The 21,829-nt window shown below is 43.6% G+C and overlaps 1 protein-coding gene across 2 annotated transcripts in view; it reads left to right on the forward strand.

The window, feature by feature from the left end:
- The first annotated feature begins 12,714 nt into the window (after positions 1 to 12,714).
- The window catches only part of UBP1 (upstream binding protein 1), a 58,773-nt gene continuing 49,658 nt past the window's right edge, over positions 12,715 to 21,829 (forward strand). The window contains exon 1 of one of the 2 annotated variants that reach the window (XM_082726036.1): positions 12,715 to 13,118. In XM_082726036.1, coding sequence (XP_082582162.1) covers positions 13,006 to 13,118 — 113 coding nt within the window. In that variant the 5' untranslated portion in view covers positions 12,715 to 13,005. The remainder of the gene's footprint in view (positions 13,119 to 21,829) is intronic. The other variant, XM_082726035.1, reaches the window with a different exon arrangement.

A 21,829-nucleotide genomic window follows, 5' to 3' on the forward strand; every position in this document is an offset into this window, starting at 1 on the left:
AAGGGAAGGGAAGGGAAGGCTAGGGAGACTAACCCATGTGTGCATGATGTGGGATTTTAAAGTTTGGGAGAAACAAAAAATACATTTCAGATTACAAACGGATGTGGAAGTAGGAGGTTCACACGAAGAAGAGAGAAGAAAGAGGATTTTCAATTCAGCATATGATTTCATTTGTGGAAATTTATGTTGGTTTTATGAAAGTCTTACCTCTACAAAAAATATAAAGTAAGCCTTCCAATCTTCCCCTCTGCTTCCTTGGTCCAGTGTGCCTTTTTTCCTGGCTTTTTTCTAGGTCCCCAGACCTCAGCTTTTAACATCTTTCCTGCAAGAGAAAAATTATTACCTCCCCTGGTTTGGTTTTAATATCATATAGCATCATTCAGACCTACTGCATTTTTAACAGACTCCTCGGGGGACTCCTATGGTTTGTGACCCATACGCAAGTTCATGTGTGAGAAGCACTGATCTAGAGGTGTTTATGGTAAACAACACTGATGTTATTTGGGTTGTCTGGTCTGTTCACTTCAGCAATTTGTCAAACAACTTAGGGACTCCACTTTGAATGCTTTCCAGTTGGCAGCTATTTCTTTACATTACACATTCTCATAGGAAATCTATGAACAAGTGTGTAACTGTAACACTAAGAATTCTAGGACTATATCCCCAAGATCACAGCTTCTGGCAAAGACAGTGTACGTTATATTGTGGTGAAATATCAAATGGCCTGATTCAAGTTACCGATCAAAGATATTGTTCAAATCAATAAATACTACAATACAAATGTAATTCCATTCTATTAAAAAATCATTTATTGGGATGCTTGGGTGGCTCAGTTGGTTAAGCATCTGACTCTTGGTTTTGGCTCAGGTTATGATCTCAGGGTCCTGCAACTGGGCCACTGAGTTGGGCTCTGTGCTTAGCAGGAAGTCTTCTTGAGATTCTCTATCTCTCTCTCTCTCTCTCCTTCTCTCTTTCTCTCTTCCCTCCCCCCGTCTCCTCGTGCTCTCACAATGTGCATGCTCTCTCTGTGTCTCTCAAATAAATAAATATTTCTAAAAAGTTATTTATTCAACAAGTACTTGTGCTGTGGGGAAGACGTTGGGGTTTGAGCCAACAGCCAAGAAAGAATTCTTGAGATGTCTTTGGTGCAAAAAGGTAACTTTATTAAAGCAGGGGGACTGGACCGTGGGCAGAAAGAGCTGCACTGGGGTCGTGAAGAGTGGCCCATTATATTCTTTCAAGTTGGGAGGGGGTTTGGGATACCGTAAGCCTCCAGGAATTTTGGAAACAAGGTTTCCAGGACCTTGAGGAGGCTAGCTATTGTTAGGAAAAGCTCATTTATTACTGTCTAATAAAACCCAAGTCATGAGACCGTTCAGATGTATATCAGTGAGTTATATGCTTGGGGGAGTGATTGTCAACATGCATCTTGGAAGGCAGAGATAAAGGATGTTTCCAAAGGAATTTTTATATGTTAAAGTAGACTTACAGGATCCTGGGGATAGGGGTAAGATTGTCTTTTGCCCTTAGCAAAGTATTAGCATTGAGGCAGCTGTGTCCCTAGAGGAATGTCACTCTGCCTGGTTGAAGGATTTGTCAATGAGCTGTAGATAGTAAGGAAATTTAATTTTTTTTTTTTGCCTTTGCGTTCCATATCACTCAGACACCCATTCAAATGTCAGACACTGTTCTAGGCACTAGGAATATCACACTGAAAAAGCAGACAAAAATCTCTTTCCTCCAGGAACTTACATTCTAGTCAGAGAGAAAAGATAAATAAGAAAAATGTAGCATACCTGAGATAGTGGCAAGGACTAAGGGACAAAAAAAATCAGGGAAGGAGGATTCTGAAAGGCAAGGATGTCGCCCTCGGCCCGCAAGGACGACAATGAGCCTGGTATGGTGTTAATGCTTCATTTCCGTTTATTTAATCAACTTCCTTAGCTTATATACAGCAGGGTGACCAATAAGGGGCCAAGCAATGGGGAGAGCCAATGAGAGTCCTGTTACTATGCTGATTAAATTTGATACAGCCAATAACTATGTCCTCCTTTAGGCGGGCTTCACCAGAAAGTTCATTGTATACTTGCAGCGTATTTTGCTAGCAGTGAGCCAAGCACCTTCTTGTAATGGCGGGGACTTTCCCGGCCGGAGGCAGTCCCCGACACAAGGATATGATGGAAACTTACAAAGACTGGCCAGCGAAGCCCTCACTGAGAAGGACACTGAGCAGAGGTGAAGGAAGTGAAGGGGTAGGCAAAGCAACGGCTCCCAAACATGTCTATGTCCTAAGACCCCAGGACCTATGGAGATTCTACCCTACATGGCAAAAGAGACTTTGTAGGTGTTATTAATTGAGAGTCTGGAGATGGGAAGTTTGGCCTGGATTAGCCAGGTGGGCCCAATGTCATCATTATGTCTTTATAAGCGAAAGAGGTGTCTGACTGAGGAGCAGACGGGCCAGCGGAAGCAGAGGTCGGAGCGATGTACCAAGGGATACACGCAGCCTCCAGAAACCCGGGAAGGCCAGGAAACAGGTTCTCCCCCTAGCAACTCTAAAAGCATTGGAGCCTGTTGAACCTCGACTTGAGTCCAGTGAAGCTGATTTCAGACTTGTGACCACCAGAACCGTGAGATAATACACTTTTGTGGTGCTGATCCCCCGAGTAAGTTGTTACAGCACACTAGGAAACTAAGGCACGGTGCCAGGCCTGCAGGGGTGCAGGTCTGTTAACTGCTGTGGCAAACATCCCCAAAGTGCAGGGGCTTTGTAAAACAAGCATTCAGTTCTGCTTTGCAGGACAGCAGGACTGCTGGCAGGCCAGGCGCTCTGTGCCATGGACACGATGGGGATCCACTTCTGGGGCCCAATCATGGCTCCACCGCCCCTCGGCCTCCCAGTCCCCCTGGATACTTTGCATCTGACTCAATGATTAGGGAAGAAAGGGCATGGACAATTGCAAGAGAGAAAAGAAATGGGAGGGCCTGGAAGAGGCAAATGGCACTCCTACCCATGTTCCCGTGCCTAGGAGCTCCGTAATGACATGGCCCTCTCTAGTGTTGCAAGGGAGACTGGGAGCTGGACCTTATATATGTGCTCAACAAAATAAATCTGATTTGGCAAAAATGACCACTCTGCTATAGCCCATCCACCTTTCTGGCCCCCAAATGTCTGGGCATGCCTTTGCCCACCCCACCCCACCCCCCGGCCCAGAACACAGTGACTCTTTGTTGTAAAGGATGCAACCCCAAGTCCCATTCAGTCAACACCCCACCCAAAACCCAGATGTCCAGTGATATAAAATTCTCTCCTTCAGGTTTGAATGTTAAAGGAAACCAAATACGTCACCCCCAACAAAGAGAATGCAAAGACTCTTCTCAGGGTTTTGAAATGGCCAAGCCTAAACTTAGGTGAAGGGAAATTAGGTATAGATTATATGGGAACTCTCTGTACTCTCCTCAATTTTTCTGTAGAGAAACTCTAAAAAAATAAACCTATTAAAAAAGCAGATGGGGAGCAGGGAAACTGGCCTAAAGAGACAAAAGAGACTGAAAAAGAAATGCAACTGTGACCCTTGGTTGAATTCTGGATTTGAAAAAAGCTGTAATAAACAATTTAGGGACAAAAGGACAGCTCTGGAAATGAAGAAACCATTAGATAATATTTTTTAATTTCTTTAACTGAATTATTAAATTTCTTGATATAATAATGACATTAGAATCACGATGGATTGTTTCTGTCCTCTTAGAATACACTGTGAATGGGGTGCCTGGGGGGTTCAGTCAGTTAAGCATCTGATTCTTGATTTTGGCTCAGGTCATGATCTCAGGGTCGACGGATCAAGCCCTGCATGGAGCTCTGCATGGAGCCCTGCATAGAGCCCTGCGTTGGGCTCCATGCTCAGTTGGGAGTCAGCTTATTTTCCCCTCTCTGGGCACTTGCTCTCTTTCTCTCTCAAATAAATAAATACAATCTTTAAAAAAATACACTGTGAAGAATTTAGGCATGAGTTATCATGAAAGCTGCAACTTAATCACATGGTTAAACAAATAAGTAGGCAAATGAAGAGTAGTAGAGAAATTAACAATAGTGAAATAGAATATGTGACTAAAGAACATATAGCTGACTGTTCCTTTTTTTCTTATTTTTTAGATTTTCTGTAGATTAAAAAAAATTACATACATAGATGGAGAGAAAAAATAAGAAAGATCATTGCATTTTTTGGAGAAGCATAATTTTATATTAAATGTGCCTATGAGCAAAAAAATTTACCTGTTCTATTTTCCTCAAGACAAAGGGCACTTGGAAGCATATTTGGATTGTCTGGTCTATGGTTCTCCAGGGTCAAACTTGTCTCAGTCTGAGTATAATATCTAAGAAATTCCCAAGTAGATTCAGGGTATTGTATAATGACTATATGCTGGGGACTGTCCACATTTGTATATGGTCAAGTAATATTTCATTCTTTGTTGGATTTTATGACATGGTCAAAAACACCATGGATGATGATAGCAAGGGCACTGGCAAATGAGTTGTCTGTCCTTGAGTTGCCTGCTTATCCAAGACTTAGTAGTCAACTCATTCTTGTTGGTGAGATCGGTCAAGGTTACACATAACAACAAACACTTAAACATGAACCAGGCTGAGTTCAAAGCTCGATAATGTATTAACTTATTTAATCCTCACAACTCCATGAGGGAGATACACTATTTTGCAGATGGGGAAACTAAGGTAATGTCTTAGATCACACACTCATAGTTGGCAGAGCTAGAATTCGAATCCAGACAATGTAGCTACAGAGCACCTAGCCCATATTTATGGTCATGTGGTCTATATGATTTCACAGTCTTTTTTTTTTTTAATAGGATTTTATTTATTTATTTGATAGAGAGAAACACAGTGAGAGAAGGAACACAAGCTGGGGGAGTAGGAGAGGGAGAAGCAGGTTCCCGGCTGAGCAAGGAGCCCGATGTGGGGCTCCATCCCAAGAACCTGGGATCATAACCTGAGCCAAAGGCAGATGCTTGACGACTGAGCTGCCCAGGCGCCCCTGGTGTTCACATTCTTTTTGACAGAATTTGATTGCAGGGCATTTTCCCCATGCAAACAGAGCTGGACAGAGCCGGGAAGGTAATATTCTCATTTTAAAGGCAAAGAGACTTTTATCAAATCCCACCCGATGGCATTGTTATCCACCAACCTCAGAATGAGAGTATTTGTCAACTGTTCCAGGAACAAATTTTGTTAGTTTTTTTTTTTTTTTTTAAAGATTTCATTTATTTATTTGACAGAGAGAGATGGAACACAAGAACAGGAAGCGGGAGAGGAAGGAGCAGGCTTCTCGTCAAGCAGGGAGCCCGCTGTGGGCCTCTATCCCAGGACTCCGGGATCATGACCTGAGCAGAAGGCAGCCACTTAACGGCTGAGCCACCCAGGTGCCCACAAATTTTGCTAGTCTTTTTTTTTTTATTTTAAAGATTTTATTTTATTTATTTGTCATAGAGAGAGAAGCGAGAGCAAGCACAAGCAGACAGAATGGCAGGCAGAGGGAGAAGCAGGCTCCCTGCCAAGCAAGGAGCCCAATGTGGGACTCGATCCCAGGACGCTGGGATCATGACCGGAGCCGAAGGCAGCTGCTTAACCAACTGAGCCACCCAGGCGTCCCAAATTTTGCTAGTCTTAAATCCAGTTGACATGAAGCTTTTTTCAAATATCTTGCTACCTACCTGACTATATGTGCTGTTCATAAGAAGGGCCACAATTTTCTAATCCCTGTCCCATTTTTCTCAAAGAGAATCTGAAAAATGCATTTTTTTTTAAAGATTTATTTATTTATTTATTTGACAGAGAGAGATCACAGTAGGAGAGAGGAAGGGAAGAGATCACAGAGAGAGAGGAAGGGAAGCAGGCCCCCCGCCGAGCAGAGAGCCCGATGCGGGACTCGATCCCAGGACCCTGAGATCATGACCCGAGCCGAAGGCAGCGGCTTAACCCACTGAGCCACCCAGGCGCCCCTGAAAAATGCATTTGATAACAGTGAAGCATTTTAAGAACTCCCAGACAAAAAACATCTTTGCTCCTTGTCAGCATTTATGCCAAATAATTTTTGGGATTTTCCATCTGCTTTCACCAAGAGGGGAATCTGTTTCTCCATCCCTTCTGTCTGGGCTGGTCTTACGACTTGCTTTGGTCAAGAGATTTCAGCAGAAGTGATGGTGTTCCAGGGCTGAGTGGAGTTCTCACCGTGGCCTGTTGTCTCTCAGAACCCATCCCACCACCATGAGAACAAGGCAGACCTAGTCTGCTGGAGCATGGAGACCACGTAACAGGATTCAAGTCAGCCCTGATGTCCCGGCCGAACACCAGACATGGGAGAAAGCCAGCCAAGATCAGCAGAGCCATTGCTGGTAGCAAATGCATGAGGAAGCCTCGCCGGGCTCAAAACTGTATAGCTGAGCCCAGCAAAAGTTCTGACACACAGAAGCACGCACTAAGTAAATGGCTATTATTTTAAATCACCAAATTTTAAGGTGGTTGGTGACCCAGCAAAAGTTAATTGACACTCTGTGCTATACACTTGACACTGGCTTTTCTGAAACTCAGCATGTCTCAAAGGTATCCCCAGTACCCCACTGTCTTAGTCTCTTCAGGCTGCTATAACAAAATACAGCAGACTGTGTGGCTTACCAACAACAACAATTTATTTCTCACAGTTCTGGAGGCTGGAAGCCTGAGATCCGGGTGCCAGGCTGCTCAGGTTTCTTCTGGGGTGCAGACTTCTCACCATACCCTCATATGGCACAAGGGGAGTGAGTGGGAGAGCTCTGTGGGTATCTTTTAATAAGAGTGTTAATCCCATTCTTGAGGGCATAGCCCCTCCCAAAGACCCCACCTAATACTATCACCTTCTGAGGGGGCGTGTAGATTTCAATGTGATTTCAACATCTGAATTGTGATGAGACACAAGCAATTCACTGTCTTCATGACTGTTGACCAGAAGCCTCGGTGCCTCATTTGGGGACCATAGGACTGCCTGAGTGTCCTCAAAACAGGCATCTAGCACCCCCCCCCCAAAGTAAGTAAACCAAGACAGAGAAAGGAAGCTGCCACCCTTGAATGTCTTAACAAATACAGAATCTGAAAGGACAGATTGAAATGGTTTAGCAGCCCAAGAGCCATCACGCAGAAAGGGTGTTACTACTTTTTAGCATTTAAAAAATGTACTACTAATTTTTCCTGGGGAAGAATTAATTGCTGTGCAGAAGCCCAAGTAAGTAGGTCTTTTTAATCCCAGCAGTCAAATGCGAACTTTTCTAAAACCTGATTTTCTCTATCAGGAGCTTGGTCTTTCTGTTTACCAGCTGTATCTTCCTGTTCATTAGCTGTTCCTAAGTACCAAGTGGATAAAGACTGTGTAAGAGCGGTTGTTCCTTTGGCTGATCCCCAGGGTCACATTTAATTGGGAGAAAATGGTAGGTAGGGGATCACTGACCATGATTATAGCAGCCTTTCTGTTGAGAGCTCTATCAGCTGCTTTCCCAGTTTTGCAAAACAGCAAGAACAGAGCATTCTTCAGATGCTGCTCATCTTTGCCCATTACTGACAATACAAAACTCTGGTGACCAGGTTTTAGACTGTGTTGCAGGAGGCAGCACTTCAAATTAGTTGTTTTCTTCCATGAAAGTTTCTGCGTGAACGGATCTCAAACAGATGTGCTCCAACCTGTATGCCATTTTCACCATACTTTGCTTAATCTGTTTGCAGGATCTCTTAATGTATTAGGGAAACACAACTTTTGTTCATGATCTAAGCTCTAAATAGTTTTGATTTTGCTTATGATGGTGTTTACAATAAAGTAATAGTTTTATGTTTTTAAGTGCATCAATCTTTTAAGATTGCTAGATTTTGTGTCGTAGTTACAAAAGCCTTTTCCCAAGTCTCTACAATTACTTGCCCGTGTTTTCTTCTAGTGTTTTATAATTTTGCTTGTTATCCTTTTAAGCCTTTTTAAAGAAAAAGAAATTTGAGTCATTTGGAATTTATTCTGGTATAAGCTTTTTCAGGTGCTTAAAGTTGATCCCCAAACCAGCTATTAAATAGTCCATTTTCTTTCACTGATTTGAGATGCCAGCTTTTATTACATAATCAATTCCCATATGCATATTGATCTGTTCCGGGATCTTTCATTCTCTTCCATTCATTGCTCATCCATTCATCAATGAATACTGTTTTTAAATATTTAGGTTTTATAATGTTTTAATATCTAAACTTAAAAAAAATTTTGACTATTTTTGCTCATTTACTTTTCCATGTTAATCTTAGAATAATGCTGTCCAATTAAAAAAAATTCTGTCAGTGTTTTTATTGGAATCACATTATTTACTGGCTAGCTTAAGCAGAACTACCATTATAATACCAGGTATAGTATTTTATGTTCAGTATACTTTTGTATTCATTTTGAGGAGTTAAAAATTTTGCTCACACACTTCTTTATAATTCCTGTTAGGTTGGTTCGGACGTATTTTATCTTTTTAAATTGTTATAAATTGATCTTTTTCTTTCATTACATTGTCAAAGTTCTTTGTACGAAACTGTTGACTTATGAATATTCATATTGTATGTCACTATGTTATTCAATTTTTACTTGTTTCCCATGAGATTTTCAGGTATATGAACAGATAACCTATAAATAGTGATAACTTTAACCTCCTTTTCCCACTTTTATATCTCTAGTTTCTTTTTCTGATTTATTTTAAGGATTTTATTTATTCATTTGTCAGAGACAGAGCATACGCAAAAGCAGGGGGAGTGGCAGGCAGAGGGAGAGCAGGAAACCACTCACCGCTGAGCAAAGAGCCAGATGCGGCTCTCGATCCCAGCACCCTGGGATCACGACCTGAGCCGAAGAAAGCTGCTTAACCGACTGCGCTACCCAGGTGTCCCTCTTTTTCTGATTTAATTGTGTTGTTTAGTGTTTTCAAAAACCCATTAAGTGATAATAATGAACATTGCTGTTCTGGTTAAAAATATGTAAAGTTCTTTGACATCTATCCTTCAAAAGATGGAGACAAATTCTCTTATTCCTTATTTTTTTTTTAAGATTTTATTTAGTTATTTCACAAAAAGAGAGAACACAAGCAGGGGAGAGCTGCCGAGGGGGACCGAGAAGCAGGCTCCCCATTGAGTAGTGAGCACGGATGTGGGGCTCTATCCCAAAGCCTGGTATCATGACCCTTGAGCTGAAGGCAGATGCTTAACTGAGCCGCCTAGGTGCCCTGGCAAATTCTCTTCTTGAATGTCGGCTAGATGGAGTGACTTGCTTGTATGGAGCAGCAATAAAGTGGAAGGGATAATGTGTGTCTTTGGAGACCAGGTCATAAAAGGCAGAGCAGCCTCCTTACTCTGTCTTGGTTTACTTACTTTGGGTGGGTGGGGGCGGTGCCAGATGCCATGTTTTGAGGATACTTAGGGAGCCTGTGGTCCCAAATGAGGTACTGAGGCTTCTGGCCAACAGTCATGCACGTGAGCTTAAAAAAATGGATCCTCCTGCTCCAGATAAGCCCATAGATAAACTGTAGCTCCAGCTGATATCTTGACTGTAATCTTAAGAGAAACATGAGCCAGAACAATGCTGCCAAGCTTGCCTCCCAGTTACGTGTTGGTAAAGTTTTTGTTCATTGGAGTAGATTAAAAATTGATTCACAAAAACCTTACAAAGCTTAAAAATGAATTGTATCAGTTTGGTCTAAAAGGAGCAATGAGAGCACCACATGAAGAGTACTTCAGACCCCTGCACAACTATGGATGGAAAACAGCTGAGAAAACTGATTTGTAAACATGGGCTACTTTTTAAGCAACAGGAAGGATAATTCAGAGGGCAGAATCAAGAGTCCACTGGACGGAGACAAGAGCCACTGAACATTCCCAGGAAGTATGATGAAGTCCTAAGCAAGGAACTGGCAACATTTACCCAACTGAATTTCAGAATGTCTATGATCTAGTGACTGCTTTGTGCCTTCCATTCCCCCTTTGAAGAAAAGTGTCTGTAGAGCTAAGTTTCCTGTGCCTCTCCCATTACTGGGTATGAAGTATGTGGTAGTGGTTGGGACAGATCATTTGTCTTATTTATTTTTTGTTTGTTTAAAGATTTTATTTATTTATTTGACAGAGAGAGGAGACACAGCCAGAGAGGGAACACTAGCAGGGAGAGTGGGAGAGGTAGAAGCAGACTCCCCACTGAGCAGTGAGCCCGATGTGGGACTTAATCCCAGGACTCTGGGATCTTGACGCAAGCCAAAGGCAGATACTTAACAACTGAGCCACCCGGGTGTCCGTCATTTGTCTTTTTAATTCACAGATCTTCATACAGAGGAGCCAATTTATTTATTTATTTATTTTTAGGATTTTATTTATTTATTTGACACACGGAGAGAGATCACAAGCAAGTAGAGAAAGAGGGGGAAGCAAACTCCCGACCGAGCAGGGAGACCAATGTAGGACTTGATTCCAGGACCCTGAGATCATGACCCAAGCCAAAGGCAGAGGCTCAACCCACTGAGCCACCCATGTGCTCCAATTTATTGATTTTTAAAAACAGATCTTATTTATTTATTGTACACAGAGAGAGACAGTGAAAGAGGGAATACAAGCAGAGGGAATGGGAGAGGGAGAAGCAGGCTTCCTGCTGAGCAGGAGTCCAATGCAGAGCTGGATCCCAGGACCCTGGAATTATGACCAGATTGGAAGGCAGAGGTTTAAGGATTAAGCCACCCAGGTGCCCCAAGAGGAGCCACTTTAAAGAACCACTTAATGCCCAACCAAGGAACTGCACCCAAAGCGCCTCATCTGTTCCAGGACCTCACAAAATCCTGAACCTTGATTTTGTAAAGGGATGAGGGCTTTTTGCAGGGGTTTGGGGAAGAGGTGAGTGTTCACTGCTTGTGGAAAGAGTATACAACATTTGTGGCCTGACGGTGAATTTTGGAAGTTTTAAAACATGGCCCCCAAAACTAACTCTTCCCCCATCAACCTTATTCTATGGCTGTTTCACCAATACAGTTTTTGGTCCCAGGCTTTCAGAAAAAATATTCAGTGTCACTTGCTAAAAATGACAGGACAGACTACTCAGGACCATTACAATAGGTATTAAGGATCATACCAACACAATTTTGCAATGGGGATTAGGCTCAACTCCAAATACACCATGGCTAAGTGAAAATTTGGAGTCGAGAAGCAGGTTGGGGATGAGTGAACGCAAAGTTACTATGAAGAAATTACAAGGAGGTAAGGCGGGGTGGTTCCGGCAGAAGTACCCAACAGAATTCTTTTGAAGACCCGCCAGGGTGACCAGACATCACCTGGGGGGAGGGCAGAAACTAAGGAACCTGAGCAGTTAAGGAGGTAGAAGGCTCTTGCTAAAACTGAATTTTACAAGAAAGTGCACAGATGGGTCTGGAAGGTTTGAGATCTGACTAAAGTTTGGTCAAGCAAAGAATCTTTGTCATTAAGAAACCAGCAATCTCCACTTTCTGTCGTTTGAGACGCTTGCTTTAGGAACCCAGCTCCCATGCTGAGAGAAGTCAAGACCACACGGAGAGGCCACTGTGTAGGCATTCCAGCAACCCCAACTGAGGTTCCAGGGGACAGCCGACATCAAGCGGTAAGACACGTGAGTGGGGAAGCCCTTGAGAGGACTTTAGCCCAGCCATGCCACTCCGCCCACAGGACAGACAGACCCTGAACGAGAATCTTCTAAGCCCAGTGAACCTCCAAAACCATGAGCGGTAACAGTAACACGATTGCTGGCTGTTATCGGGACTGAAAACCCAGTTTAACCAGGCTCGCCATTATGCCCACCGCAATCTGCAATTGGGAGACAGCGGGAGCCCTTTTCAGAGGCGTTGATTGGCCTACACTCATGTCAATCCAGATTTTCTGCCCATTTGGCTTTTCAGTCCGCGCCCACTCCACCCCCATTTGTAGTTTTGGCAAAACCCAGAGACTACCCGGAAAGACCACAAGCGAGCAAAAGACCTCCAGGAGCGGGGTTTAGGGCGGCTTCCTCCGGTGCGGCCCAATGAACTCTTTCTTTCGGCAGCCAATTCCATCCTCGAGACCGCCCAAGAGGAAGAACGTTTTGATTGGTTGTTTAGTACAGGGGCCCAGAGACTCACGGGAGCCTCGACCAAGTACTTGCCATTATTGTTCCGTTCGCCTGTCAATCATCCCGCCTTTCTGAATGGGCGGAAACTGGCCGCCCTGCGGGCACCACCTCTTCCTGGGCTGGAGTGCGGGGAGGCTATGGGCCGCAGGGGCTGCGAATCGGCCGCGTGGGCGGGGCTGCGTTGCTCCGCCTGAACAGTTTCTCGGTCCCGAAGCGCCGGGAGTTCCCCGAAGCGCCCGGCCGTGCGGGGCGGTCCTGAGCGAGGATCGAAAGCGGGGGTGGGGGCGGGGCCGGGGCGGGGCCGGGAGGAGGCGGAAGCGGCGAGAGCGCTCAAGCCGCGGCCATATAGGAGCAAGCGTCCGGGCCGGCGGAGCGGCGGCGGCGGGGTTGGCCGGGGTGGCGGGGAGCTTGTACCTGGGCGGGTGGGCCGAGGGCCGGGGTCGAGACCGGGGATCGGGTGACGGGCGGGCTGAGCTCCCGCCCCCGCGCGGCGCCGGGGAGGATGCGGCCGGGGGCTCCGGGGCGGGGCGGGCGGCGGCGGCTGCAGCGCTAGCGGCGCAGGGGGTGGGCGGCGGCGGCATGAGGCGCGGGGCCGGCGCCCGCGGGAGGGAGGCGCTGCCGGCGGCCCGGCCGCTCCCGCTGCAGCTGCTCGCCGGGCTCGCCGTGCTCTGCTTGCGGGGCCCCGGACGCTCTCGTCCCGGCCGCCGCCCGGGCCGCCTGTGGTGACCATCCGCCGCGCCGCCCGAGGCTTCACCCGCGCCCTCCCTCAGGGCGCGCCCGCGGAGCTCCGGCCCCAACGCCTGCTCGCGGAGGCCGCGCCGGGCGGCGGCGAGGCCGGAAGATGGCCTGGGTGCTCAAGATGGACGAGGTGATCGAGTCCGGGCTGGTGCACGACTTCGACGCCAGCCTCTCGGGCATCGGGCAGGAGCTGGGCGCCGGCGCTTACAGCATGAGGTACCGGGCGCCCTGGGCCGGGCGGGCGGAAGCTGGGGTCTCCTTGGGGAAGGCCTGCACGACCCCGGGCCTCTGCCAGGCGCGGCTGCGCCCAGCGATGCCCGGGCCTCCTGGCCGCGGGGTCCGGGCCCTGCCGCGTGGCGGTCGGGTCCAGGGAGCCTCGCGGGCGTCTACCCACCCGGGTGGCGGGCGTGGGAGGGCGGCCCTGCAAGACGCAGCGGGAACTGCTTCTGAGAGCTGAATTTTTGCTGTAAAAGTGGCCGGCTGTTAGGATGGCTTGGGTTGGTGGGGGAAGGGGCTTCCTTTTCCTTGGAAGTGATTTACAAGTCCCTTGGAGCTTGAATAGTGTACGAAATGGTAGAACTTGTATTGGGAAAATACTCCAAGGTTTTGGTTATCAGTTTCTAGTCTGTTCTACATTGTAGTCTTTTCTGGTTGCAAATTTTAATCATTTGCTGTTACAATAGCAATTATAAATGAAAGGAGACTCGGGGAGAAAAAACCCCCTAACTTGGTGATGGGTTTTGATTGTTTCAAAGTGAAATTTTTCATTTTGGTAACCACTCTCTCGGGCTTTTTTTTTTTTTTTTTTTTTGAAGAGGCTTTAAGATGCAGTGATTGCACAACAAACAATAGTTTGTTTAGTCTCTGCTGCCTGTACCAGCAGCCATTCATTTTGTTTAATGTTGAAGGTTGAAACAGATCAGAGCTTAGTTTCTGGCCTTTATCCTGAAGAATGCTGTATTGGGTATTTTATGTTTTTGTTTTTAACTTAGGTCAGTTTGCTGGCTCTTTATTTTTATTTTTAGCAGCTATGTTGAAATACAGTTTATGCAGTATAAGTTCACCTGATTAAAGTGTACAATTCCATGGTTTGGCAGCTTTTTGTTAAGGCGAATTGAGATTTTCTGAATGTGTTCTTTAAAGTAATGCCTGCTGTCTTTGAAGTGCTGTCCAGTCCTCTAGTAGCTTTCGTACATCTCACTGCAGCTCTCAGGGAGGGCAGAGAGCATAAATGTCCTGAAGAGAGACTTGGGGGTCAGAGCAGGCCTGGAATGGTGGGGGGGGGTGCACCCTGAAGAAATTCAGCTTTTATATTTTAAAGGCAAACTCTGGGTAATAAAGAACTCTCAGAAAGAAGGAGATGTTTCTTAGAGTGTGGAAGTGTGTGGAGGAAAACCATTGGTCACCAGACTCTGACCCTGATTGGGTATGTGCTCCTTTCCCTGAACTTGGCACTTGCTGTCTGCAGTTGTGCAACTTCAGGGCTCTGGATGAGGTGGCTTATTTTCTAGAACAGCTGTCTCAGTTGAAGAAATTGATTTATTGAAAGTCACAGGGTCATCCCACACAGTACTAGAGACAGTGATTTCCTAGTTAAAACACAGACCTCAGGTGCCATGCTGCTCCTGGAGACCAGTTAAGGCACATGAAGGGAATTTAGTGTTTTCAGGTGAAAAGTTGCTTCTCGGGTCTCAGTTATGGCTAAATGTAAGTTTGTGGCCAAGAATTTTGCTTGTTAGGGTTATCCTGAGCTTTTACTTTTTTCCTAGAGTTTTATTTCTTTTAGTGACCCAGCCAGCTAATGAACTTTTGTGTGTGTTTTAGTCTGTGAAAAGGAAAGAAAATCATGATTTTAACCTTTCCCTGACCTTGTTCTTAAAATAATGTCTGACATCTTTATGATTATGGGTCTTATACAACACTTGGCCATGGGGAAACTTTCCATTAAATGTCTTTAGTTATTGCTTACATGGTGTGTCATTTAATCTAAAATTTCAGGTATTTTTGAAGGCAAGTACCAGTTTTTAAGGAGCTTATTTAGGTTTGTTTGTTTGTTTTCGTATTTAATTGTATCCTCGAAACTGAGCAGCTGATGAGAGTTCTTGCTTGCCTCTTGCAAATTCAAGGGCCTTTATATGAAATTCAAACTTGGGTAGTTCCAAAATGGACTTGATACAGATTGTCTGAAGTAGGCTTTACGCTGTTGGAGGCCTTCTTTAGATTGCACTTCCCAGCTTGGACCAGGAGTCCTAAGAAGGCTGGATCTTAGGAGTGCCTGGTATCTCTCTTCATGGGCAGGTAGTCTCTTTTCATATTGCATCAAATGGGAAGTAAGGCTATTGATGCTTATCTTTCTCTTTGATTTCTTTTTTCTAAAGTTCAAGAATTAAACTCAAGGTGCTGAATTTGAAATTATTGGAAAATGACTTCTTAATGAAATGAAAGGCTGCCTACAAAGTAAATTTTTTAAAATTCCAAAGTGAAGTATGCTTAGTATATTTGCTCTTTGGATGGTTTAAACCACCCTTTTTATTTTTATTTTTTAAAGATTTTATGTACTTGTCTGACAGAGAGCACAAGCAGGGGGATTAGCAGGAGAGGGAGAAGCAGGCTCTCCACTGAGCATGGAGCCCAGTGTGGGTCTCGATCCTAGGACCTGGAGATCATGATCTCAGCCAAAGGCAGACACTTAACTGAACCTCTCAGGCCCTGTAAACCACCCATCTCTAAAGACTTTTTAAGAAATGGTTTCCTTGATTTGGGGGTAGAAAGATGGTTTCTCTCAGTAGTCTGACTTAAAAATCTGTTTGCGTTAGGGCACCTGGCTGGCTCCATAGAACATTGGCTCTTGATCTCAGGGTTGTGAGTTCAAGCCCCCAGGTTAGGCATGGGACTTACTTTAAAAAACAACAACAACAACAGAAAAACAGAACTACTTGCATTAAACTGCAGGCTGATAGTATTAGGCTATGCTGTGACAAATTTTTGATGCTGTCTTTTCTTCTTCCCCTCCTCTTTTTCCTCTTGGCTCTGTTTCATTTTCTCTCTCTGTCACCACCCTTCTCCCTTCCTTCTGTGTGTACTGGTGTACCACATTTATATGTGAGATATGAGCTACTGCAGATTCTGTTTGGAGTGAGGCAGGTCATAAATGTTTTTAGAATCTTAGTTATAATATCAAGATTCTAGAGATGGATGAAGAAACCTTAGAAACTTCTAAACCAATCCTTTTATTTTAAGTGAGTAATCTGAAGCCCATTGATGTTACAGTATTAGGATCCAGTGACCTGCTAGTGATACTACCATTCCAAATGAAGGCTAAGCTTCCCCTCACTGAAGGAAGGCTGAAACCCATTGTACCTTGAAATCTGGGTCATTTATGTTTTCTGAAGTAAGGGACAGATAACTAAATGACCTTTAGGAATTAGCTCATTAAGACTTTCTTAGGAGGGTCTTTCTTACCTCCTGGTAATTTTCTTCCCATCTTACTGTTTACATGAAATTTAAAATCTATAACAACTTAATTTTTAGGACTTGGGAAGTACTGTGATCTCTTTAGATTACACATAAAATATTAAATTATTACCTCACAGAAGACATTGGCCACGTAGACTGGGGAGACCTCAGGTTGTGTGAGGCTCTTGACCCCAGTTGTCTAAAAGATGTCACTGGAGGTTCTTGATCTCATCAGGAGAAAGACTTGAAGGACAGACACTACACAGAAGTACGAGCAGGAAAGTTTATTAAAGCAAAAGTATGCTCTCAAAATATGAATGCTGGTGGGCTCCAGGGAGTGTGGCATCTGTTAGGGTTTGGATTTCTGTCCACGCCCAGCGTGGAGCCCAGCACAGGACTTGAACTCACAGCCCTAAGATCAAGACCTGAGCTGAGATCAAGAGTTGGACGCTGAACCAACTGAGCCACCCAGGTGCTCCTGGGTTTATCTCTTAACAGTTGTTAACAAGAGGGTGGAATATTCATCACTTGAGGAAGGAATTTCTTGGAAACATAGCCTTTTCTTCCTTATTTGGCCAGGGGTTTCCTGTCATGATACCAGTGTTGGGGAGATTTTAGGTATGGTGATGTAGTGTAATAATAAAGGAATAATGTGAACCTTGGCCTACTTTGTCAGCCATCTTGGACCTGTCTGGTTTGATCCAGTTTCTTGTGGTTTTGTTTTGGAATGCTGCCAGGACAGGCCTCTGACTTCCTTATAGTTGGCAATGACTTCCTATATGCTGGCTTGCAGACATCCTATTAGAACCTAACTAACTGCCTACTCTAAAACCATTATAGTTATTTCCCGGGAAATGATAGGCTCACTTTTTCATTTTTGAGGAAATTTCTGTCACATAACCAGGTCTGAATAATCACAGTTTGTTAGTTTTTCCTTTAAGTTAAACTAACTTTAACTTCTGTGAGAGAAACTGCTCAGTCAGACTCCAGATCAAAGATTATTAAGATGGCATAAAAGCTTTCCTTGAGATAACCACTGCACTTTGGTGTGCAGCAGAAATATACCTACCCAAGAACCAATATATACTAAATTAATCATTTTTATGCAGTGATACCACTGCCTTGATTTGGATAGTTTGGATCCACTGCCTCGATTGATGTTAAAGCCCTAGCAGGTTTAATCACCATTGGTTGAATGCAAATGTCATCAACGTGATAAGGGCAAATATTGTTTTAGTATTGTTCTGAAAATAGGTTTGACCTCCCAAATCCCCTGAAGGAGTCTGTTTCCTCAGGATACCACAAATCACACTTTTGAGAATCTCTGGTTTAATGTGTTCATATAGTTTGGATGCGTAAAATGTTTTCTTCTAAATTAAAGTAAACCCATTATTAAAGCTCGAAGAAGTTAAGTAGCCTGCCACAGTGTCCTTCCACAAATGGTGGAGCTAGGATTTGAAGCTCCAGAGCTGGTGTGTGACTTCTTTCCATTGCACCGTTTGGCTGTCTACCAATTAATAGAGAGGTCCATCATAGAACATGATCTTTGTAGATGGGAGAAAAATCAGCCAGGAAGGCTATATATATTTTTTCTTTTTCTTGTTGTAGCTTGCTTTTTTTCCCCCTCCAGGACCTTGCCGAACTTAATAGTTCTCCCCCCAACCTTTTTAAAGATTTTATTAATTTGTTTGGCAGAGAGCACAAGCAGGGCAAGTGGGAGAGGGAGAAGTAGGCTCCCTGCTGAGCAGGGAGCCAGATGCAGGGCTTGTTCCCAGGACTCTGAGATCATGACCCAAGCTGAGGGCAGACGTTTTAACTGACTGAGCCACCCAGGCTCCCATGAACTTAATAGTTCTAATAATTTGTAGGATCTCAGACTTTGTAGTTAGACAATATCTTTAAATAATGGTAGATTTGTTTCCTCCTATGTGATCTTTACATTTCATTTTCTTGCCTTGGTGTGTTGGTTAGGGCATCACTGTAGTGTTATTTAGAACCACTAAAACTTGAGTTTTTAGTCATAATGATTTTAGAGAGTGTTCCCAAAGTTTCATAAACAGGTTACTTTGTTCCTAAATGAGATTGGTCTTCAATTTTCTTGCACTCCTGGTATTTTTTTTTTTTTAAACATCAAGGCTGTTGGGTATGATAATAGCCATACCCATCACATCAGTTTTATGTGAGATGGATAGCTTGCTCTTTTTATGTGCCATAAGTTTTATTTATGTATTTATATATGTATGTATGTAGGCAGGCTCTATATCTAACATGGGGCTTGAAGTTACAACCCTGAAATCAAGAGTTTTGTGCTCGGTGAACTGAGCCAGCCAGGTGTCCCTAAACAGTTTTTTATGAGCTGAGACTTAATTGTTCAAGATTTTGTAAAGTTCACCTGGAATACAGCCTGGATTTGGTGATTTTAACTTTCTTGCACAAGTAGATATTTGACAGTACCGTAATTTATTTGACATAGGAGTATTCAGAATTTGTGTATCTTGGCAAGTTGTGGTAATTTTAAATTTCACCAAAAATTGTATGCTCTGAGTTTTCAGATTTTTTTTTTAAAGATCTCTTCAATATTTGTGATGATGCCTTTTCTTTTACTTTATATACTACTTGTGTCTTTTCCTTCTTTTGTGACGTATTTCAGAGGCTTGTATCTTCAGTGCTTCTCAAAAAGCCAAATTTTGGCTTTACTTTACTTTTCTGTTGGATTTTCTATTTTACTTTTGTGGTCGTTTTCTTCCTTGTTTCTTGATTGCTCTTGTTATTTTCCAAGTTGGTTGGTTGGATGCTTTTTTCTTCTTTGGTTTTGGTGGTTGTTTTCTAACAGATGCATTTAAGGCTATATATTCAGCTAAGTATCTCACAGGATTTGAAGGCAACGCCTTTTTTTCATTCAGTTCTGTTGTTTTCTTTTTTATTTTCTTCCTTTAGTTCTTCATATATCCTGAACCCTAGCCTTTGATCATGCATATATGTCATAAATACCTCACCTCTGTGACATGCCTTTCTGTTCTCTTTTTGGTGGCTTTTGAATGTTCTTGATTTTGATATGGTCAGATTGACTAATCTTTTCACTTATAGTTGGTCTTTCCTTACTGTGAGTGTGTACGATATTCTTACACTCTTTTCTAAAGATTTATTACTTTAATTTTTTATTTTTATATATTTTTAAGATTTTATTTGTTTTTTATTTATTTGACAGATCACAAGTAGGCAGAGAGGCAGGCAGAGAGGAAGGGAAGCAGGCTCCCTGCTGAGCAGAGCTGACCTGAGCTGAAGGCAGAGGCTTTAACCCACTGAGCCACCCAGGTGCCCCAATTTATTACTTTATATGTCACACCTAAGTTTACAGTCTGTCTGGAGTGATTTTTTTTTCTTTTGTTTTTGGTAAGGGTAAGGTAAGAAGTAGGAGACCAATTGCACTTTTCCCTGTTAGAAAAGACTTTTTACTTGAGCCTCTTCACAATGACATTCTGTTTTAAATCAACTGTCCAGAAGTGTGGAGTTCTGTTTCTAGATTCTGTATTCTGTCCTTGTGTTCCTGGGGAATACTCAACTACATCATGCTTTGTCATTATACTCTCGGATTCGATTTGTTAATTCTTAATTTGGGTCTTTGGCCTCTCTATTTATGACTGAAATGAGCTTTTCATTTTCATTTTTAGTTCTGTTTGTAGCTAGCTTTGACTTCAAAGTTACATTAGACTCATAAAATGAGTTAGTGTATTTATTCTCTTTCTGTTCTGTTTGAAGACTTTCTGCGAGAGCTGTCTTTGAAAGTTGGACAGAACTTGCCTATAAAATCATTCTAGGGCAGGAATTTTCTTTGGGGGAAAATTTTTAGCCACAATATCAGTCTCTGTAGGATTATTTTAAAAAGACTTTTGTGTCTTGAAGAAAGTTTTTGTAAGCTTTTATTTTTGTAAGTAATCTCTACACCCAACACAGGGCTTGAATATACAACCCCAAGATCAAGAGTCACATCCTCGGGCACCAGGGTGGCTCAGTGGGTTAAGCCTATGCCTTCAGCTCAGGTCATGATCTCAGGGTCCTGGGATCAAGCCTGGCATTGGGCTCTCTGCTCAGCTGGGAGCCTGCTTCCCCACTCTCTCAGCCTGCTTCTCTGCCTACTTGTGATCTCTCTGTCAAAATAATAAAAAATCTTAAAAAAAAAAAAAAAGTCACATCCTCCATTGACTGAGCCAAGCCTTGGTGCCCCTGTGTCTTAAAGAAAGTTTTGATAAATTATTTTTCTAGGAAATTGTTCATCTTATCCATAGTTTCAAATATGTTGGCATAAAGTTGGTAGTGATATTCTCATCTTTTCAGGTTTTTTTTTTTCTTTAAGATTTTATTTATTTGAGAGAGAGGAACATGAGTAGGGGGTGGAGGGAGAGGAAGAAGTAGACTCACTGCTGAGCAAGGGAGCCCCTTGTGGGGCTTGATCTTAGGACTCTGAGATCATGACCTGATCTCATGAGCTGAAAGCAGATGCTTAGCCAACTGAACCACTCACGCAACCCTCATTTTTAGTTTTTATTGGTGATACCTCCTTTTTATTCATACTTATTTGTTCTTTTTTTGAGTTGTCTCTCCTAGACAGATACATATAAATATAAATTTTGTAGGGCATATTGGACCAGACCCCAGACCTTTTGTGCCCTTCGTATTTATTTGTTAAGACTACAAGAAACTCCAGAATTTTAGGATACTGCTTTTCTCCTGTGTTTTGGTCAGCACTGTGGCGCTGCACCCCCTCAGTTCTTTTTTTTTCTTTTTAATTTATTTGAGAGCGTGAGCGCACATGTGCATGCATCTGCGAGCATGAGAGGGAGAACCAGACTCCCCTCAGAGGAAGGAGCCCGATGCAGGGCTCATACCCATGCTCCTGGGATCATGACTTGAGCCCAAAGCGGACACTCAACTTACTGAGCCACCCAGCCGCCCCACACCTCCTTAGTTCTTAGCCATCTCCCCTTACTTGCCGGTTCCTAACATCCTTCCACCTTGCCTTCTGGAACCTTCAATCTGCCATCACATGGATTGAATTGTGTCCCCCAAGAGGATATATTGGAATTCCTAAACCCTCAGGACCTTAGAATGTGACTTTATTTGAATAAGATTTTTATAGAGGTAAATCAACTAAAAATGATGTAATGAGGACAGGCACTGGTGTTTTTATAAAGAGAGGACCTTTGGGCACAGAGGGAAGATTAAGTGAAGACCTACAACGGGAAGCTGGCCATGTAAGCCAGGAAGTGCAGGACTTCACCAAACACCAGAAGCTGGGGGAGAGGCCTGGACCAACTCTGGCAGGAACCTTATTTCAGACTTCTAGCCTCCAGAGCCGAGAGATGTACATTTCTGTTAGTTTGAGCCACCCAGTTTTTGGTATGTTGTTACGGTAGCCTGAGGAGACACAGGCAGTTTTGTCTCATAATGATATCTTCATCTTCCTGTTCCTT

Source organism: Mustela nivalis, assembly GCF_964662115.1.
Source record: "Mustela nivalis genome assembly, chromosome: 1".
NCBI classification, from domain to species: domain Eukaryota; kingdom Metazoa; phylum Chordata; class Mammalia; order Carnivora; family Mustelidae; genus Mustela; species Mustela nivalis.